At 34.8% G+C, this 20,965-nt stretch overlaps 2 protein-coding genes and 1 long non-coding RNA gene across 4 annotated transcripts; 2 read left to right on the top strand and 1 right to left on the bottom strand.

Annotated features, from left to right (window-relative positions):
• Positions 1-3,976: 3,976 nt before the first annotated feature.
• On the top strand, positions 3,977-10,131 carry LOC149726314 (ras association domain-containing protein 2-like). The gene is made up of 10 exons (XM_089890300.1): positions 3,977-4,116; positions 4,567-4,717; positions 5,811-5,872; positions 6,728-6,783; positions 7,560-7,661; positions 8,116-8,219; positions 8,497-8,650; positions 9,064-9,185; positions 9,438-9,535; positions 9,927-10,131. The coding sequence occupies exons 1-10, from the start codon at positions 4,079-4,081 to the stop codon at positions 9,991-9,993; spliced, it is 954 nt and encodes a 317-aa protein (XP_089746426.1). The 5' UTR covers positions 3,977-4,078; the 3' UTR covers positions 9,994-10,131.
• Positions 10,132-10,594: 463 nt separating this feature from the next.
• On the bottom strand, positions 10,595-17,493 carry LOC149726313 (uncharacterized). 2 transcript variants are annotated; one of them, XM_089890295.1, is made up of 12 exons: positions 16,504-17,493; positions 15,991-16,207; positions 15,313-15,486; positions 14,740-14,945; positions 14,118-14,250; positions 13,770-14,023; positions 13,441-13,536; positions 12,793-12,895; positions 12,460-12,521; positions 12,154-12,268; positions 11,542-11,603; positions 10,595-10,722 (listed from the first exon to the last, which is right to left on the bottom strand). In XM_089890295.1, the coding sequence occupies exons 1-12, from the start codon at positions 16,599-16,601 to the stop codon at positions 10,674-10,676; spliced, it is 1,569 nt and encodes a 522-aa protein (XP_089746421.1). In that variant the 5' UTR covers positions 16,602-17,493; the 3' UTR covers positions 10,595-10,673. The 2 variants fall into 2 exon arrangements, with proteins under 2 accessions (XP_089746421.1, XP_089746422.1); XM_089890296.1 differs by lacking the exons at positions 10,595-10,722; positions 11,542-11,603; positions 12,154-12,268 and having other exon boundaries at positions 12,456-12,521.
• A 371-nt stretch (positions 17,494-17,864) lies between these two features.
• On the top strand, positions 17,865-19,963 carry LOC149726312 (uncharacterized). Its single transcript, XR_016386238.1, has 3 exons — positions 17,865-18,677; positions 19,652-19,741; positions 19,851-19,963. It is a non-coding gene; the product is annotated as an uncharacterized LOC149726312 (long non-coding RNA).
• Positions 19,964-20,965: the final 1,002 nt, after the last annotated feature.

Below are 20,965 nucleotides of genomic sequence, written 5' to 3'. Positions count from 1 at the left end.
AAATGCAATAAATAAAATTGGCCATCACGTACAGTTTGTTAAAAACCAGCCTCCGGTACCCGGAGGTACTGGGTTATAAGAACCTGTCTGTGCGACAGAGGGAAGCGCTGCATCAGAAATCAGAGCCGAAGAGCGAGCCGGACGACCTTCCCTTCCCAGAATCGGGAAGAGCCTCACGAGGCGAAACTCGCAGAGGTACCCAAGGGAAGTCCTCGTCGGCGATTTCGACCGAGGATGCTGGGATACGAGTCGCTGTCGGACGAAGCCTTAAACGACCCGGTGTATGGTGCAGCGACCCGAGGACGTTCCGGGTTAAGCCAGGAAATCACAAGTGGGTTGGAAAAGTAAGATCTCCAACTCCGGCTTAACGGGCCGTAGGAGACGAGTGTGCTCCTTTGGGAGGCGAAGCTATAAGGAAGAGGGTAGATTACCAGGTGGTTAGGGGAAGAGCATGGACCGACCCTTTTCCTTTGGCAAGATGGCCCAGTGTCCCTTAGCCGGGAGAATGGTCTCTCTGTGACAATGGGCTCCGAGCACCTGCCGCAACTGAGTTGGAACGTAACTCGGGCATTATAGGCTGTCGCCATGTGTCGTATCGGATGCTGCACGCTTGCAAAGTATTTGTTTAAGATCGTGAAACAAAGGGCAAGTGGTTGGTTGTGGGGGGGGGAGTGGACATTCTTGTGGACCTGTAAAATCTCTTGGTTTCTAAAAAGAACCCGTTTTGATCTCTTTTCAAACCTTTCAAGAGCTAAAACTATATTATTAACATCTTGTCAAGCTTTTGTTTTATATAGCAAAAAGCGAAACCATACAATGTCGCGATGCTGTGTAACAAAGCATTGTTATGTCACCATGGGTGAAATCTTTCGTTTATCGTGGTTGTGCAAGTAACTGATGGCCGAAGACGCTTGCAAGAACCATTCAGATTTTGATAAAATAAACAGCAAAACAAGGCGTTTAATCAACAAATAAATGGAAGAAAAGTTTGTATGAAGACACGGCTCTTACGATGGGGTCGTAGCAATCAAATCAAGTAATCGATTCGTGGCCAAGGAACCACAGCCCCCATACAGGAAGTGGCGAAGTCCGGCTTCCAGGTGATTTCGGACGGGGGGATTAGGTTTTTGCATCCAGTTTATTGGTGTGATGCGAGAGTCAAGTCGTGTTGTTATTAAACGCGATGGAGAACGATTGGGCGATATCAATCGAAACGGCTAAAGTGATCTTGGAAATCCAGACCAAGAATGGGGTGGCGTAGGTTTGCGATATGGAACTTCCATTAAAAAGTTCCATATCGTCAGAGAGGGAGACTAACATGTGTTGAACGCACCCATGATGAGCCTTAATCGGTCAGTGCTGAAATTGGGGTGTTGGCAAGATTGTTCACGAAATCAAAAGGTTTGCTGGCACGTGTGCATTATGGGCAGCGGCTCGGAAGACGGATTAAAAATCTTGGGTTGACTTCACACGTTTTACGCAGGGCGGGAGAATGAGAGAATCCTGACACGGATACGGAACAACTTCAGAGCCACCCTGCTCAGTAATGTGTGATAACAAACTCGGAACTTCACCGAAACCTCCTGTTCCAACAAAAGAAATAAATATGGACGCTTCAAGCGTTATTCAATGTTTCACATTCATAGCCTGCTAAATGGTGCACATGTCTGGAAAACAATATGCATGTTAATAAACCTCCCAAAATAATCGTCTATGAATGACTTTGAGCACCCGTGCTTTTCGGCCACGCGAGAAGAAAAGGTTCCCATTCAGGCAGGTAGGTGGTACAATACAGAGTTTGTTAATTTTGAATAATAAATTTGATACAGTAATTGCTACGAAACAAAATATTGAAATTTTGAATAATAAATTTGATACAGTAATTGCTACGAAACAAAATATTGACGCGTTTTCTTGCCCCTAACGTAGTAAAAGGTTGGGGATATTTATCTAATCCACGATTCAATAAAATACGATAAAAAGTCGCATGTTTCGCGAGGCGTTCTACTTCTGCGTGTCTAGTAGTGAGTGTGATACGATGACGTCACTGCTAAGCAACACCGGAAACACGTGACAGGCGCATTACTCTGCTGAGTTGTTGTTGGTTAGAATAACGAACAAAATCGCAGCATAGTAGTCGTTGGTTGTCACGCCAGTTTTACGCAAGTAAATTACCAATATGACATTTTTTATTTATGTCTTCGAAATACAGAAGAAAACTAAGATCAGCAGATTAGAACTCAAAGATTTAGCAAAACAAGAGCCGAGAGATAGTCTCTATGTGGGATATCCACACTACACCCAGCATGTAATATTAGGATTACACCACCAGCACTATAGAAGTTTTAGTTAAGAGGTGTAAAAACCCGGTGATTCAATAAAACAGGCCGTTTTAATTAGAGTGTTATTTCTTTGACGCATAAACAGGATAAAAATGTTTATAGAACTGTGTGTAGTTTTGCTTCTGTATATACATACGGTTGTTAAAACGGAGAGTCGTGTGTTTGAAAAAAGCGTAGGTGTTTTATTGTGTATTCAATCTCTAACAGCACGTAATCTGGATATAAGTAGCATGTGTGCCGCTGTAGGATGTAACTTTAATTTTATTGCTCTCTTTTTATTGAAATTATATATGGTAGGGTGGGGGAAGATTGGACTCTTTTCATTCCATGTTCACCTCCCATTTTTTGACCGTTGTTAATTGTTAAAAAAACGATTACGATATTTTAAAGGTGTCCCGTCTTCCCCCACCCTATACACAAAATGTGTGGTTAGTTTTACACCGTTGTTAATTGTTAAAAAAAACGATTGTGATATTTAGATATTATGTGCTAAAGGTGTCTTCCCCACCCTACTATACACAAAATGTGTAAACAACGATTACGTTATTTTTAAGGTGTCCCGTCTTCCCTACCCTACTAATGTGTGGTTAGTCTTAGTCCGCCAACGACTATCTTTGTAACACCGATGTTCAGCTCACACATTCGTACCTCCCAGTCGCAATTTGCTTAAACTAAGAAACCTAACAAGTTAAGGTGCTCCTCTGTTAAGTATTTTTAAAACTATTGCATTACAAGTTTGTGTTAACGTTGGTGTAAACTTACAAGTTACAAAAGTGGGAAAATAATGAAAAAAAAGTAAAATAATGAAAATAGCATTACGTGCCCAGAGTGTCTTGGACAAGAAGACAACACCCAAACAAATTGCACAAAGCACACATAAACGTGAACTTGTTAACACGACGCCCGTCGTTGAACCGATACGCAAGGATTAAAAATTCTTTCCATTTAAATACTCGACAGTTGTTTAACCATAAACAAAGCAGGAAAATGTTTGGCAATGTTGTTTTCAAATTAAAAACGGATTAAAAACATAATAATGTGGGTTTTTTAAAGCTGTGTTTGCGTAACGACGAGCCAATAAAACAACATGTATATGTCGGTGACTCGGTGGTGATTATTATTTTACGGATGTTTAAATAGGTCGGAGGAAAGAAATATAAACAAAAACGTTAATTTGTGGCGTTTTGGTAAACTTGTTGCGAAGGTAATGATGCAACATAACAACATAAATTTAATCCAAGCTTCTCGTAAAATTGCGAAGTAAGGTCATGGCCTACTCAATGGTTAGAATACCCCCAAACAACAGTCGTGTGGGAAAGAGCGTCACTTAAAAAGGCGTGGGTTTCTTTAATTTGACAGTTGTTGTATTAAACACCACGGATGTTTTGTTTTTCATACAGCTCATGCCTACTAACAGGAGATGTGGTACTAAAATCATATTTTTAGTTGGCCATGTCCCTACGTTTGCAGCACCGACACGGCTCCCATGTTTGAATTCTCATTTAGGGGTAATCACCGACTGGGTAATTCGCTGAAATGATGATGAAATTTCGGCACAACAAAATGGATAAAACATGTGCATAACTAAAAACTAATAATTATAATTTATATTGACCAAACTATATCTCTACCTAAAACTAAATAATCTTTTGCAGAAAATAATTAAAAAAAAAATTTAGTATTTAATTTTTAAATTGAAAGTTTTTTTCTGGATCCTCTTTGTCATCGAGCCAAAGATGGAGATTTCACTGAGCAAGAAGCAGACGATACCAATGTAAATTTTGAATGAGTGATGATGTTATTTTCTTGTGTGGCAGGGCAGCACGAAAGTCCTTGAACAGTGGTGTTCTGTTTCATACACCTCATGCCGCAATGACATAGGTCCATTTTGAAAAGGGGTGTAAATAGTTAAGACTTGGGAGAAATGATAACCTGACACCTATTTAGACTAAACATACTGTTCTAACAAAAGATGGGGTTCCTTGCTTCCAGCTTTAATTGCTGCGTACATTTCTTGGAAAAAAATGTACACACAGCACTTTTTTATACAACTTAAAAGTTAAATTGAAATGAACCCCAATTTTTACAAAAATGAATTGGACAGTGGGCATCAATGAGGTCTAAAAGTACATTTTGACTAAAAGTATTTTATAGTGGTGTTACCCAGTTGGCCTATTACGCCGAATGTTCATGGTGCTCTCTCTATCCTCTTTACTTTTAACAGGGAAGATTTCCAATCAAGATTAAACGATTATAACACATACTACAAGGGATGTTTGGAGCAGTTACGACAAAGAAAAACTAACACTGAAGAAATAGTTATCGATGGATTTATCAATATTTACTGGGGACTAAGAACAGCCATCCGCTTGCAGGTACTTATTGGCAACTGGTGTCAGGAAGAACTAAAAAACTACTTATTATTTTATCTCCGTGGGTGGCGAGCAACTATTTTATCTCTGTGGGTGGCGAGCAACAACAGTCGTTCATAACAGAAGTGCTTAAAAAACATCTCGTAACTGTTTACGAGTTGGGAATTTTTTTTTCTGTATGTCTGACAACCTATTTTCAACCGAGCAAAAAGTCCTTAAGTGTCTTGCCCAAGGACCACACTGACATTGAAAATGCTAATGGTTAAAGCAGTAATTGTGTAAATTGTCATTGGCAGCTTGCTATTAAACAAAAGTTAATGGGATCAAAACTCACTTGGGGCTGTGTAACATCAAGCAAACATTATGCAACTGTGTGCTTGCCCATTTCTTATGAGCACTATAATTAGACTTAAACAATATCGAATAACCAAATTGGCTGTAATATAGTTGTAATATGGTCTATTAAATAGCACTTTGATTGTTTGTTTATTTATCGTGATTGTTTATCATGATTAAATCCAATTAACATAATCAGCGTCTATTAATAGCTTTGCCTGTAACAGTTTGTTTATATATAGTAATTGAATTTAATTAACTTAAGTGCATGGTTTAAATACTCATTATTCACAAGTAATTACATATTAGTTTATTCAAAATAAAACAAATTTATTATTATTTTATTATTATTAGCATGACAGTGACAGCTATTAGAAATATTGATATAATGGTAATCAACCCAGAGTGAATGCAATGCTAAAAATACCCAACTGAAAAACTTAACTTTATAAGGAGTAAGTTTGTAAGCATAACTAAACAAATATTTTAAAAAAAATGAGTAGGCTCTTTCTCTGTTGGTAAAAAAGACAAGAAGTGCACCAAAAGTTTTTAAAATGCACTGGAGGCAGGAATAGTTTAGACACATTTCTATGAAACAAATATAACATTGATTGATAATGTAGAATGCATCATTGAACTCTCTACCGTAAGTATGGGGTTGGATTTAGATCCAGTAGCTTACCACCAAATTAAAAAAATACAGTTAACAGTTTTCTTTTTAATTCCTTTTTTATTAAATCCCTTTTTTATTAAATCCAAGGTTGCCGATGACAACGTTAAAATACGACCTCAAACTGTTGTTGGATCGGAAAGATTGAATGAGTGAGTCACCATAATAAATATGCTGTTGCTGACATAATAATTACTTATTTAACCTGTGGCCATCATTATACTGGTGTTCTGTTTCACATGTTGGGAGTGGTTGAATACGACTGCTGTCCACAGATTCTGAACCTTGTTTATTTAAACAATCGACTAGCACTCATAAGCATTATCTTTTTGTTGATAACACAACAATGACATATTAATACAAATATACAACGATGATGGAGAAGGAAATGAAGAAAGGATGGAGGAACCCTTGCATTTTATACATGCATGACATGCGAGAAGGGCCAAGTTGCTAGACACATGGGATTGAACCATTACAGTTTCACACAACGAAATACAAATGCAAATAAATAAAAAATCCTTTAAACACACAAAATGTCTGTGATAATAAACATTAAAGTTGGAACACACAAGCAACAAATCATCTTTGTCTAGGAACATAAATCTAATCTAAACACAATCAGACGATTTGCGGTACTTTCCTAATTTCCTAATTAAAGGCTGAACAAAACGTCAGCATAAAACCAGCGTATAATAATATTCTGTCTAAAGATCTCTCTGTAAATTTGGAATTGCTAAAGAAAGTTAAATCGACCGCTTTTGCCCGTCAACCTACACACACCCACCCACGCCGTGCCCACTTTTTGCTTAAAAGGGAAATTGGAGTCTAAAATAATGCAATAGTTTCTAACGTTGTTTGACCTGGTATTTGTTTTTTAGATTCAATATTTCTAAACTTTAATAGTATTTAAAAATTTGTGTTTTATGTTTTTTATAAAAATTCTAAAAGTTGTTTGTTTTTAAATTATTTTATGGTATATAACTGATATTTTTATATTTATATAGACCGTTAGATAAACCACCGGACACTGAAGCTGAAGCAGATGTTTCCAATTTAAATGGTAAACATTTTCTAGCGTCGTAAATTATTAAGTGACACAGTTCCTTCAACACATGCTGCCAAAACTTTTAAAATTTTTATTCTATCTTTGGCCTTTTACACTGATTACAAAACCCTGGTCTCTGTAGAGTAACCTTTCATCGAAAAAGTTTAATTTACGAACACCAGAGTTAAAATCCGGCGCCATAGCACAGTTGGTTAGCGCGCCTGCCTCGAACCCAGAGGTAATGGGTTCAAGGCTCGTCGTTGCTACCTTGGGCAAGACACTTAACGGCAATTGCTCCAACCCAGTGGTCACTAATGGGTTGTCCAAATTATCAGCCACACGTAAAAAAAAGAAAAAATCCACAAAAAAACAATCACCCACAAAGTAACATACATGGTAACTCGTAAGCTGGTGCAAGGTGTATCAGCATCCGTGTTATAACGACTGTCGTTTTCCGGCAACGCAAGGATAAAGTAAGTTACATTCATTCATCAAAATAACCTTAATAAACATATAATTCCATTTACCATAATTAATAATGGATATATAACTGCATAACACACTTGGTCTACTATATCTTCAGTTTTCATTCATTGAAATTGCACATCATACAAAAGCTCAATGAAAAAACACGAATGTCAAAAACTCTAACATAATTTCATCTCGAATTTTAACTGCCTTTTTTCTCACCTTTTATTCATGGCGTATTTTAATTTAAAAGAAATCATTTTCGATAGAACAAGTGGTTATGGTATTATACATGATTTCAATTTATACATTTTCCTTTAAAGGTGCCATGGAAGGACTTGATATACAAAGTGGAATATGGGGACGGACACGACAAAGAAATCTAGAAAGAAGATCAAAAGTTAAACCAAAGTCTCCACCTCCTGGTAAGTGTATTTGTGTATAAGGTGGTAATTTACTAATGCTTCAATGTTAACATTACACAAGTGTATCATTGTAATTACTGTGAGCATGAGGTGTAGGAATACACCATGTGTGTCTGGTGTATAAGAAAACACACATGTTATAACTTGACAGTAAGCATGAGGTGTATGAATACACCATGTGTGTCTGGTGTATAGAAGACACCCATGTCATAGCTCAACAGTGAGCATAAAGTGTATAAATACAATGTGTGTGTTTGGTGTATAAGAAGACACCCATGTTATAACTCGACAGTGAGCATGAGGTGTATGAATACACCATGTATGGTGTATAACAAGACACCCATGTTATAACTCGACAGTGAGCATAAAGTGTATAAATACAATGTGTGTGTCTGGTGTATAAGGAAGATACTCATGTTATAACTCGACAGTGAGCACAAATTACTTCCCACAGATGAAGGCTTGTCGCGTATAAACAGCGTCGTGATGCGAAAGAAGAAAGTTTCAAGATACGTCGCACATAGAGGTTCAATAAATGGGCACGCATTTAACCACAAGGTAATTCGAATCACTAATGTAAAAAATATGTCAAGATCCCAAGAAGTAAATGCTTCAAACCAGATGCCATTAGTCATAAAAATAAGAGATATCTCAAAAATATATATGTGGTAACTCATAAAACACATGTGTTGTAACGACTTTCATTGCACTGCCACGTGACTAAACCAGTTAAATTCATTGTATTCTACCTCTAAGTTGGATCAATGCACAAAGTATGAATGATGTGAATCAATACACATCCAGATTGTATTACCTATATATTGTAATATTTCAGACTTCTGTCTTCACTCCTGCATTTGGTTCTGTAACGAAGGTTCGAATCACGAGCAGAAGCAACGCCAATGATGTTATCACCAAACTCATGAATAAGTTTAAAATTTTAAACCCACCAACAGATTTCTCACTGTATGTCATCAAAGAAACACAAGGTGAAAAATGAGTAGGTACTTGGTTTAAAGCTCATGGAGCCACTATTGTGGGTGTATATATGACACTAAAATAAATTATAAAATTTAGACACAAATTTATAAAAAGACTTTGTTAATATGGCTTTGAAAAATCTTACCTTTAAGCTTGGAAGCCTTTACCATTGCTGGTGGTGTCCTTGGCAAAAAACACGTATCAGAAATTGCTCCAACCCAGCAGTGGTTATTTTTAAAAAAGCAGTTGAAAATATGAGATAAAGAAACAACCCAGCAAATACTGGTGCTACGAAAACATAACAACAAAAATCAAGTCCAACCAATGTGGTAATGTGGTATATAATATATATGGCATCGTCAGTCTCTTATTCAAATGAAACAAGCAAATATCTAAAAGTATTAAAATAATTAACACACAGAAAGAAGAGAGTTGTCAGCTGATGAATTCCCATTAATAACACGAGTATTGGTTGGTCCTAATGAACAACTTGGAAAGTTGTATATAATTGAAAGGAAGAGACACCGAGATATAACTTCAGAGGTGATTTATTGTTTATTAAGTTAATAATAAAAAAGTCCCCATAATATTTAACCACAAATTGGTTACATGTGGGAACTCTAAAGCTGGATAGAAAATAAAATTTCCCTGTAGCATTTTAAAAGTTTTTATGACTTTTTGGTTTGTGCTTTATTATTTTTTGCAACTAAGCAACCTTCTGTTGTTCTTTTACTATATGTTCCAATGAAAAAGTTCGTCAAAAATTTTCTCCCACTAACCTGGACAAGCGTGTAGGTTGCGCAATACATCAAACTAGATATCAACATATTGCAAGTGTTTTTGAAAAAGTTTAATGAAGAGGAAGAAAAAGAAGTTGAACAAATGAGAAAAAGGTAAATATATTTAGACTAAAACCTGTATGGATTGGGTGAGAGCTTTGAGCCAGGTATCCTCTAATTAGAAAGAAAAAACTGTAATGTATACTTTGCTCCATAGCAGTTTTACAGCACCTGTATTGTAATAAAAGGATACCAGGTTAGGCTTGCCACTATCACTGTGGTCGTGTGTCTTTGGTCGACACTCAACTACTGAAACCCAATGTTTCAAGTTGTTAGGAAAAGGTTGCCAAGTTGTGGCCCTTATAAATGTTACTCAGTTCACAAGTTAGTTATTCACGCATTCCTGTTTTAGACTGTAGGCTTAACCATTGTTTTAAGTTTGAATAAAGCCGAAGTATTCAGCTGTAACTTGTATAGCAGCTAACAAACAACATTACCATTTCAGATTTGAGCTTTATAAAAAGATGTTACAAACTGAAATGCAGCGTACCACTGAAGAGACCACCACATAAAATAATTGTTAATTTTCTAAATTGATTGTGAATACTACAACATATTTTTATATGATTGTTTGTAACAGTGTTATTGATATTTTAAACCAATAGTTTGTCATAATTTTTGTGAGAATAAACATTTGTGTAACACACAAAGATATACTGTCTTGGTATGCAAAACAATTGTACAAGAAGACATTCATGGCATAACTGGCATATATGAATGAATATACACTATGGGTGTGTATAATAACTCTACAGTGAATGGTACAACTTGACAGTGAGCATGTCTCTATATACATCATTTAAGATATCATACTCATATAAATCTCTATTTCTACTGTCTGAGCACAATTGGTTAGCTGCCTATAACCCAGAGGTAATGGATTCAAGGCTTGCTGTTGCTAACATTGTTTGCATTTTTCTGCAAGCCACTAAATGGCAATTGCTCCAAACCAGTGGTAATGGCAACGGTTGACCAAATTATTAGCCACACATAAAAAATCCCCCCTCCAAGCTCGCATGAGGTGTAAAAAACAGAACACCTGTGTTATAACGACTGTCAATTTCGGCCACTTGAGGATAAAGTAAGTTACATTCATACTGAATTACTACAAGGTATGTTTATATAAATTCTTTATTTATATACATTGAAAGGAAATATAACAAATCACAGTGTGGATTTAGGATCTTTATCTTTACATGGATGATTGTGAAGATCTTTGTTCAATGATGTTTTGAATTTGGCTGAACGATTAAAAATATTAACCTTGATTATTAGGTACGGGATAAGCACTAAACATCTTTGTAATAAATTCCGCGAATGTGGGAAACCAAATTAATCTATATCAAGTTTTTTTGCCCAGCACAGAATTTTTTCTGTACGAAAAAAAACATAAATTTGGAACGATAAACTGGAAATGGACCATTAGGTCTGTTAAAAACATCTAAGTTACTGGTTTGCACAAACCACATGTGATAGTTTTTATGTGAAACTGTGTAGTTTTCAATCCATAACATAAAAAACCCACAAATTGTAGATCAATTTAAGCTTTAATAAAGTATTTTCAAAAATTATCAGTTAACAGAAAACGCTATTAACAATTTTGACATGCAACCCATTATGGCTTGCATTAAACCATGTGATAGGTGTTAGATGGTATGAATTATTGTTGAGATTGCAATATTATAATAGGAATACAAAGAAATTGAAACTCTAAATTTACCTGTAAACAACTCACAAATTATAATTTCATAAACCACAAGGTAGTAAAATACGCTATAAAGAAAAAAAAATTAACATGTAATCCCATACTGGGTTTCATATACAAACCATTTGCTAATGTTTGCAATATTAATAAGAATACAAAAAAATGTAAAAACGAATAAAAACCCCACAAATTGTAGATTAACTTAGAAAGTCTAATTGGAATACTTTTCTTTATTTGTACATTAATTCTTAGATTTATAATTTTTGACATGCAATCCTATGGCTTGCATTATATAATCCATGTGGAAAAATTGTAGAAGTCTAAAAATTTAATTCCCAGCGCATAAATGACTTACCTTCTTACATCTTGACTGACTATTGATCTTTTAAGTTCAGTTTCCAATTTATTGACATGAACCTAAAAAAGTACTAACATAAAATTTGTTCGAAGAAAAAAAGGGAATCAACAGCAATTTTCATTTGTTAAAACACGTTATGGATAGAAGTTGTGTGAAACAGCGGTTTATTTAGAATGTGGGGCTGCTGAACTCAAGATAATTATTCTGGGCCGCCACACGATAGTATGTCAACAATTATTTTGCTTGGTCGCTTACAACAGTGATTCACAGAGCCTTTTGAAAGTTAAAACCACTTTATCATGTGGCCACAGAAAGCTGTACAAAATATTGTTTTAGAAATTAGGTTGCCAAAGGTTTGTTATTGATTCATGTAGAATGTTTGCAAAAGCGTTGAAAAGTACTTGTTTATGGTGTTGTTTTACTTCTAATTTAATAAAATCACATCAAAGAATTAATTAACCGTCTGTATTCAAATATATAAAAATAATGGTCTTTATCACATTATTATTTTCATTTTTCCAGTATGTCCTATCTTTTATTGTTTTATTCGATCTTTATACCGTAACAGAACGGATGAAGAAATATTTCCAGTAGGTTGCCAGCTCCCACCTGTTTATGTTGGGTCAAATACTCTGTTTGTTGTTGAAGTTTTTGTATTTCAACCTCTGTATCTTTCACAGCGTGCTGGACGTTTCTATGACTTTGTTTCGGAACAAAAGAGTTTCTGGAAAAAAAGGAGGGAACTTTTATTTTGTCTCTTAGATTTTTACCTTCGCTATTGTTTTCGAAATAATATATTTTGTTTTGTTATCACAACAAAAAAACATTTTCAAATATATACTACTTATAATGCTATTATAGACTTTAAGATAACATCAATATTTATACAAAAAGTTGTTTAAAATGCAGAGTTACCGTAGTAGTTCACGTTGCTCACTTAGATGATCTAACTTGTCCCATATCTCAGAATGCAGAAGCTGAAAGAAATTATAAGTGGTTAGTTGGTTTACGTAACTACGCGGCGCCGCGGCAAAGTGGTTTGCGCCTGCCTCAAACCTGGAGGTAATGAGTTCAAGGCTCGTCGCTGCTACCATTATCGGCGCATGTGTCCTTGGGCAAGACACTTAACGGCAATTGCCCCAACCGGGTGGTCACTAATGGGTTGGCCAAATTATCAGCATTACATAAAAAATGAGAATCACTAAAAATGAATATAAAGTCTCAAGTTAAATGATAGAAACTTAACACCTGAAGTTTTTGTTCAGTTTTAAGTTTAGATTTCCTTCCACTTAAGCTGTTTTCTCTGGATTTTGGTTGAACTTTACGATGGTTGCGTCGAACAGGTAGCATCCTGAAAATAATAATTAACTTAATACGAGTTTATACTGTAGTGGAGGTTTAGCAGCCATGATTTTACTTGACACAGTAAATTTTATCCTACCTGCTTTTTTTGATTAATCTTATCTTCATTAAAGATAGAAATTGAAATCTAGGCTTATGTTACCTAATTTGGTAATTAATACTTTTGCTAGAATTTTGCCAAATACCAACATCATAAAATGACAACCAATACATTTTCATATAGGCGATTCGAAACAGGCATAAATAGGTATGTACAAATTAAATATTGCCAGAAGAGCTTGTTTGGACTTATAATTTTTATGTGTCTCTTTTACTTCGGTGTTGCATAAAAAAAGGAAAACCACTACAAAGCGATTCTCTCTTATACATAGACAAGCTTAAATGCTCATTAATAAACTTATGCATAAATGAGCATATTACTAGTAGTAATACAGAAAAAAAGAAAATAACTCTAATACAACTCTTATAATACATGGATAGACTTACATGCCCATTTATCCACATAGTTATGCATGAATGAACATGTAAACTTACCTTCTTATATTTTCCTCATCTTCTTCTCTCTGTAACCTTTTTTCTTTTTCAATTCTTGCATTCTCTTCTACGACTTTTTTTCTAAGTTCGTGGTTTCTGGAACATAAAACATGATCAACCAATGAGTGTAGTGTTAGTTGAATGAGTGGTTTTTAACTTATTTTTCCTACAACTCAGGACAACAACATGGGTGTTCTGTTTTACTACATCATGTTTCAATTTCTGTTAACTAGTACAAGTTATAAAGCACACCTTCATTTAATACTCTGGCATTAAGCTCCATAAACTATTTTGTTTTCAGTGAAATAAGTAGAATTCACCACCCCCACCTCAGCAATGCAGTTTTACATTTCTCTTCAAGATTTTCCACTTCTTCTTGAAGTTGCTGACTCATCTCCACTTTTTCATGACTAGACATTCCTTTGATCAGTTCCAAACATTGAGCCAGCTCTGCTCGGTTTGTTGACTGCGAGCTGTCAATCAAATGAACCAAATACGAATCGTATTCTTCTTTTATTTCGTTCAACAATTCACCGAATATGGTCGAGTCTAAGGACATGTCGTTCCATATTTCAGAATATAACTGAAACAAATTATATGTATTGTTTTAGTTTGGAGACACATATATAAGCATTCATACACCTCATGCTCACTGTCGAGTAAAACACTTAACAAACCTGCAACCGATGGAATGACAATCCATGGTGAATATTTTTCAAGCGGAACTCCATAAGACGTGAAACCAACTTTTGTTCAAGATGTTCAACAGCTTTGTGGCCGTCTCCTAATTTTTGTTCTAATGTTTCTGGCCTAAGTGTAAATGAATAAATGTAACTTATTTGTGTGGTAGAGAAACAACAGATACTATAACACCGTTTGTTATGTATCATACACCTCGTGCCCATTTACAAGTTACTATGTATGTAACTTAGTGAGTGATTATTTGTTTTGGTGTATGGCTAACAATTCAGACAAACCTTTATGAACTGTTGGATTAAAACCACATAATGGTAGAAACGACAATCTGTAATTGAATCTGTATCCTCCAGTATACAGGCAGGAATGCTAACCCATTGCTTACAAATAAAGTTCTTAATGAATAGCATGGAGAATCTACATCATGATTTTCATCATGTTAAAATAATATTCACATTAAATTTACACATATATGTGGTAACTTGTAAGCGAGCACCAGGTACATCAAACAGAACACCCGTGTTAAAACGACTGTCAATGCCCTGCTATGCAATAAACAAGTTACATTCATACATTCAACAAACAGAAATCTAAAACATTTACTTTCTTAAAACAGTTCTTTCAAAATCCACCATTTTCTGGAATTGATCCTTTGCCGAAACACCAGCATGATAAGTCGTGATGAACTTTGCTCGTTCATATTTCTTGTTATTGTCAGTGTTGCCACCTTGTAGGGACATCGGAATCTCACGAGTGTCGTCCGTAGTCGGCAACATTATTTCTGGAAGCTTCAGTTCTTCACAAACCACCTGAAAAAAAAATCATTTCAATGTAGTTTAAATAGACATAGGTTGTATATGTCTAATGAATCTGTTAAGTAAAAACAAAAATACCTGTTGGGTAAAAACAAGCAGTTGCTCTGTGGAATAGTGCTTACTATGTCTGTCTGTAATACAGAAGACATCTAGACTTGCCGATGTTACCATTGTGGGTATTGCTTTAACTGATAGTTTATTATAGGTTGTTTCAGCATTTAAAAAGGAGAAAAATCCCAATAAAGAATTATCCACAAAGTTACATAATAACGACTGTCGTTGCCCGACAACGGAGGATAAAATACAGGTTAAATTCATTTATTTAAAAATAAATAATAACACAGTACTATTAGATGAATACCTTGGATGATCTTTTTATTGGGGGTAAAACTTTCTTTTGTCTCGAAACAACTTTTGGCAATTGAGCATCATGTTGTGTTTGTGACGAGACACTAGGTGGAGGTGTTTTCCACACAAACCTCTGCATTTCCTCAAATAACGATTTCTCCAATTGTTCTTGTGAGGCAGTAGAAGTCTATCGATTACAGTTTGAAATAAAATGGTGTTTTTATCCTACATGATGGAGCATCGACAGGCGCTATAACACGGGTGTTCTGTTTTAAACACAATGTGCCTGTTTTAGAGTTACCACGGATGTAACATACTAACTAGGTGTTTTTGCCAATGCTGACAATTTGACAAAACTAATATTGACTACTTGGTTGAAGTAAAGGCAGCTGTGTCTTGTCCAATGCATAAAATACAATATACTCAACAGGGTTACCATGGCACAGTGGTTACGAGTTCAAGACTCCATGCGTCTACTTTTGGCGCATGTGTTATTGGGCAGGACACTTAAGGGCAATTGCTTTAACCAAGTGGCTCAGTTATGAGTTGTTTAAATTGATACTCTTATGTACAATAAAAGAACGAAGGGCACCAGGTGTATAAAACACAACACACTCGTAGTATAATGTCTGGTCAACTGTAATTGCCCCGCTACACAAGAATAAATAAATTACACCCTTTCAATCATTACCAACATAGTTTCTTCATCCTCATGAATCGACATACTTGAATTATCTGCTGCCAATGCTCCAGCTGTACCAGCGCTAAAGTTAAACAAAGCATCTGACATTTTGTTGATGTTTTTCTTTACAGCTAATGGAGGTTTCTTTGTAGTTTCCGGTGTCTGTTTTTCACAACATTTCCATCGAACTTTATTTTCACTGATGTTGGTGACATTTCTGTTGTATCTATAAAACAATTAAACATTTATGTATATATATATTAATATATATATATATATATATATATATATACTCAATAAATACAAACAAAAATATAATTTAAAATAATTAATAATTTTCATTCAGACTGTAACATGTTACTTGCTTTATTCTCGCCTGGCAAAAAAAAGTGACCGGTGTTCTGTTTCACACATTGTGCCTAGTTAATCTAGTTTAAGGTTAAAAAGGAATCTAAAATAAAGTGCCATGTTCAGATTTGAACTCAGCACCTCTTTATCACTACTGTATTTGTGCGTAGTTACCTGTTAAAGTTAAGATGGCCAGCAGTATAATCATAAACATCTCGTTTGTTTCCAACTAACGCTGCTTCCATTAAAGCATGAAGATTTGCCGCATCCATGTTCAGTTACTATATTTAACAAAATCTACATTTTTTTGTAAACTACTCCGCAAAAATATCTGTATTTATATTATAAATAACGGGAAAGATAGCAATCTTGTCCTCTTTATAACGTAACTTGTTGTGCATATTACATATTAATATGTGGACATGCAAATTTGAATGAATGTTTATTTCACAAATCTATGTGTTACACCTTTTATTCAAGTTTATTGACCATTAAAAAAAATTGTGTGGTGTCTGGCATTGTCTGTTTTTCTTATGTACTTTGTTCTGCTTTTACTTTAATTGCAACTTTCATTTAAAATAACAAACACAATAATACTTCCAAGCTTTGCAACGTTGCAACCATAGTGTTTCCGTAAATTTTTCTCAAAAATTAATACGCAAATAATATGGTATATTTATTAGATAAAAATAACATAGTTAATAAAGAATCGATATATTAAGGTAACCAATTGTCCACTTATAAGTGATTAATAAAACTTTCCGAAAATATTACATATTAAAAACCGGTCTGGCACCACTGATTTAACTTTGTTGTTTATATATGTTGCCTAGTTACGAATACCAAAGTATGTTGCAATAATTTGTAAAAAGATATGCGGGAACAAAGTAAGTTAGGGACCGGAGTTCTCAGATAAAAAAATGTTTTTTTACTGACAATGGGCGGACAACTTGCATAGACTTACACTGTTATTTAACTTAGTTTTTGAAACTCTAACAAAGTACATATCGAAAAATAAAACAGCAATACTTTGACCGACTACTTTCGTAAAAGCAAAGAGGTAGGCTCAAGCAGAGCCATACGTGTTTCTACGACTCTGGGCTCAAGTAACATGGTAGCCTATATTACGACTTCACTGGGAAAGTTATAACGTAACGCTTATTTTACATCACAGCTGCACTACCGTAAATAAAGTTCGGAACTATTAGCCTGGTTGCATGAAATTCTTAATTTATTTCAAGTTATGTAAATGGTCAATAGGACCGTTATAAGTAAATCATAGTCTATAAACATGTTTATATACGAACTCTGGGTTGTATTACTTTAAAAACCGTCCAAACAAAGGTGAATGTTTGTTCGATTGCGACAAACGGCGGAGAGATTTTGACATCGCAGTAAAATATTTAACCACGAATTCCTGATTAAAAAAAATGAATCCGTAGCTTTGAGAAATGCCAGCTTAGATCAAATATAGACGCTAACATGGTTTTGAATGTTCCTTTCTAATGACGTGTATCTGCAATCTGCAGGAATGACATTGATGCTGCAAGACTATTTGCAGGAATATTGTGCTGCTGCAAACTGCAGAACCTTCATCTTAATTTCCCACCAGTAAAGTTTGCAGGTCTTTGTAAACGCCAATGTAATGAACGCGAAGATAACACATTTCCTCTAATTGGAAATAATAAGTTTGAGAACCACACGAAAGATGGGTTTTGTGAGATTCTAACCTATCGTGTTGGTCAGCCATCTTGCAACAATTGAGCGTTTACTTCGATTCCCATGATATAACAATGGAAGATATAATCTATGTTATCCTGTTTGCTGAATACAACTAATATGGGAAACATACTTGGCAAAGCGCAACTAGGGGAAACGGAACTTCATGGTGAAGCCGAACTATTGTTCTTGAGTTCTGCTGTGCATTCTCATGGAACAACAATAGCAGGATATTAATAGATATTTTATTATTTTTATTTTCCTGTAACTGAAGTCAACAATCACGAGGAACATTAATGGATTGTGCATTGTCTTGCATAGAGGAAGTAGTATATCAGAATAGTTCGCACGTTAAAAAATATATAAGGTCCTTGTTTATTTCAAGCAACATGAAAGTTTGGCAACTTTTCTGATATTACTTGCAATCGAATTGCATGTAGTTTATTTTAAGCTACGTAAATATTTTTGGTGCTTTATATATATTTGTTTTGTTTTACAGATGAATAAGTCAGCACTTCTAATGTTGCTCCTTGTCGGACTTCTCGTCCTCACAGATACAACCAACGGTTCGTGGACGGGTCGTCTTGGTCGTCGTCGTAGCTGGAACACAGACAGTCAGAAGCAAAATCGTAAGTATATAAACAAACAACAAAATCACCAAATAACATTCGTTTATTTTGTGGCGGGCAATGACGGTCGTTGTTTTTTAATTGAAGCCATTCAATTAAATGTGAATTATTTTAAAATAACAAACGGAGAAAATAATTAATTATGTAGTACAATGGGGGAAAAAACAAACAGGATAAGATGGGACAGTTTAAAATCGTTGTTAGTTTTGATTATTAAGTGTATTTATAAATAGGAATATACGTAAATAACACGAAATTATACTGTACGCTTTGAAAATTAAGTCTACACATTCTTTTTCTTGGCCTACTGCTATAATTTTTATATATTACCTATACATTATATTATTGCATAACAATTGGTATTGTTTGAACAACAATGGGTATTGTTCGAACATCAATGAACAAATATTGTATCCTAGAAATGTATACGAACTTGTAATAACAGAAAATTGATTATAACTATTGATAAAGTTTTTATTTTTGCTACAAATAGGGTATTACTACTCTGTTTTTGGCACAAGCTACTTCTCATAAATTATCACCAATGGCAAATGACCGAATTTCGAATATATGATCAAAATATTATCTTTAAATTATATCAGTATCTTATAGTTGAATAACCCCTGAGGTACAAATTACTAAATTAAAAAAAAACTTTTAAAGTTTGGCAATGAAAACATACAAAACTCCAATGTGGGGGAAGATGGGACACTAAATCGAAATATATTTACATTAGCAGTATTCTGCAACTTGTAGTTACTCTACCGAATTTAACAGGCTGTGCTAGTTCCTTTGCCATGAATAATTCTGTACCCTTATTTTCCGGATTATCATTAAATGAGGGTCCGAAAAATTAAAATAAAAAAGGTCTCATCTGACAAAGTGTCCCATCTTCCCCCACCCTACTATACACAGAATAAAGATGCGGTAAAAAGACATGTTTCAATTAAACTAAAACATATTTTATTTTTCAGTTAGAGATATCAAAGGTGATTTAGAACTTGATCACGACTCATATTATGATGGGATGCCCAAAGATAACACCTATTATAATGCTATGCCTGGTAAATAGAAATTATTTCAAAATAGTATATACAATTACCGAGTTCTTTCAATGAATTAAATATTTTTTACAACGTATGACTGTTTTACAAATATTTTCTTGATTTTTAGCTAAAGATGACAATCAATGAAGAGCAGATGGCCAACTTAGGTTGAATAATTGATAAATGTCATTCACGTGCACGATTTAATATCAATCAGAAATAAATTCAACCATAGCATTATGTCTTTGTTTACATTTGTTTTTATTGTTTATAATAAATATCAAATATTTTGGTGATAAAATATAAACACGATTTCGAGAACATTTGAAGTAAAAACCTATGGTAAAGGGTGGGGGAGGCGGAACACTGTTAGCACATATATACAAATATCCTGGTCATGTTCTAAACAATTAACAATGGTCTATGGGAGTCGTGAGGATAACGTTTTAGAAGACTGAATGTTCTTTGGTTACTATTAAATTGGACGATAATATAGATATAGAATAAAATCGTGTCCCATCTTTCTCCATCCTACTCTACCTTACCTTACACAATTGTATATAAGTCCATTTATAAATAGAGCTCTGCTTTTTTGTTAAATTTACTGTAAACTTGTACCACAGCCAGACAACAGGCCAGGAAACAAGTTAATATATTCGCGAGGTATTATTGATATCACTTAAAATTATAGTTGCAGTGTAGCAAACCAGCGACAGAAATGAGTGGGACGTATTAAACTAGAGATGTGTCATAAGTTTAAGAAGTTTAACCCCTGGTTTGGCAGTGCTGGCATTGTGGGCGTATGTGTCCTGGGGCAGGCACTTAACGGCAATTCCTCCAACCCAGTGGTCACTGATGGGTTTTCCAAATTATCAGCCATACATGAAAAAATGAAAAAATCTTCCCTAAAAATAATCACCCACAAAGTAACATACATGGTAACTCGTAGGCTGGCACGAGGTGTATGAACACCCGTGTTGCAACGACTGTCGTTATCCGGCCACGCGAAGATAACGTAAGTTGCATTCGTTCATTTATTCATTCATAATATAGCCTACTGTCATTTAATCACATATGTCAATTCAAAACTTTACGCGAAAATATTAATAAAGAGTTGCTTACAAATTTATTGAGCTACCAATTCCTCTCAATTTAACTTAGGTGTAGGTTCAATTTAAGAAAAATGTAATTTAACAGAAATAAACGTAATCTTTATTAATACACGATGTTTCCATATATTTT

Source organism: Ciona robusta, chromosome 12, assembly GCF_009617815.1.
Source record: "Ciona robusta chromosome 12, ASM961781v2".
NCBI classification, from domain to species: domain Eukaryota; kingdom Metazoa; phylum Chordata; class Ascidiacea; order Phlebobranchia; family Cionidae; genus Ciona; species Ciona robusta.
This window is presented reverse-complemented; position numbering and strand designations above follow the sequence as displayed.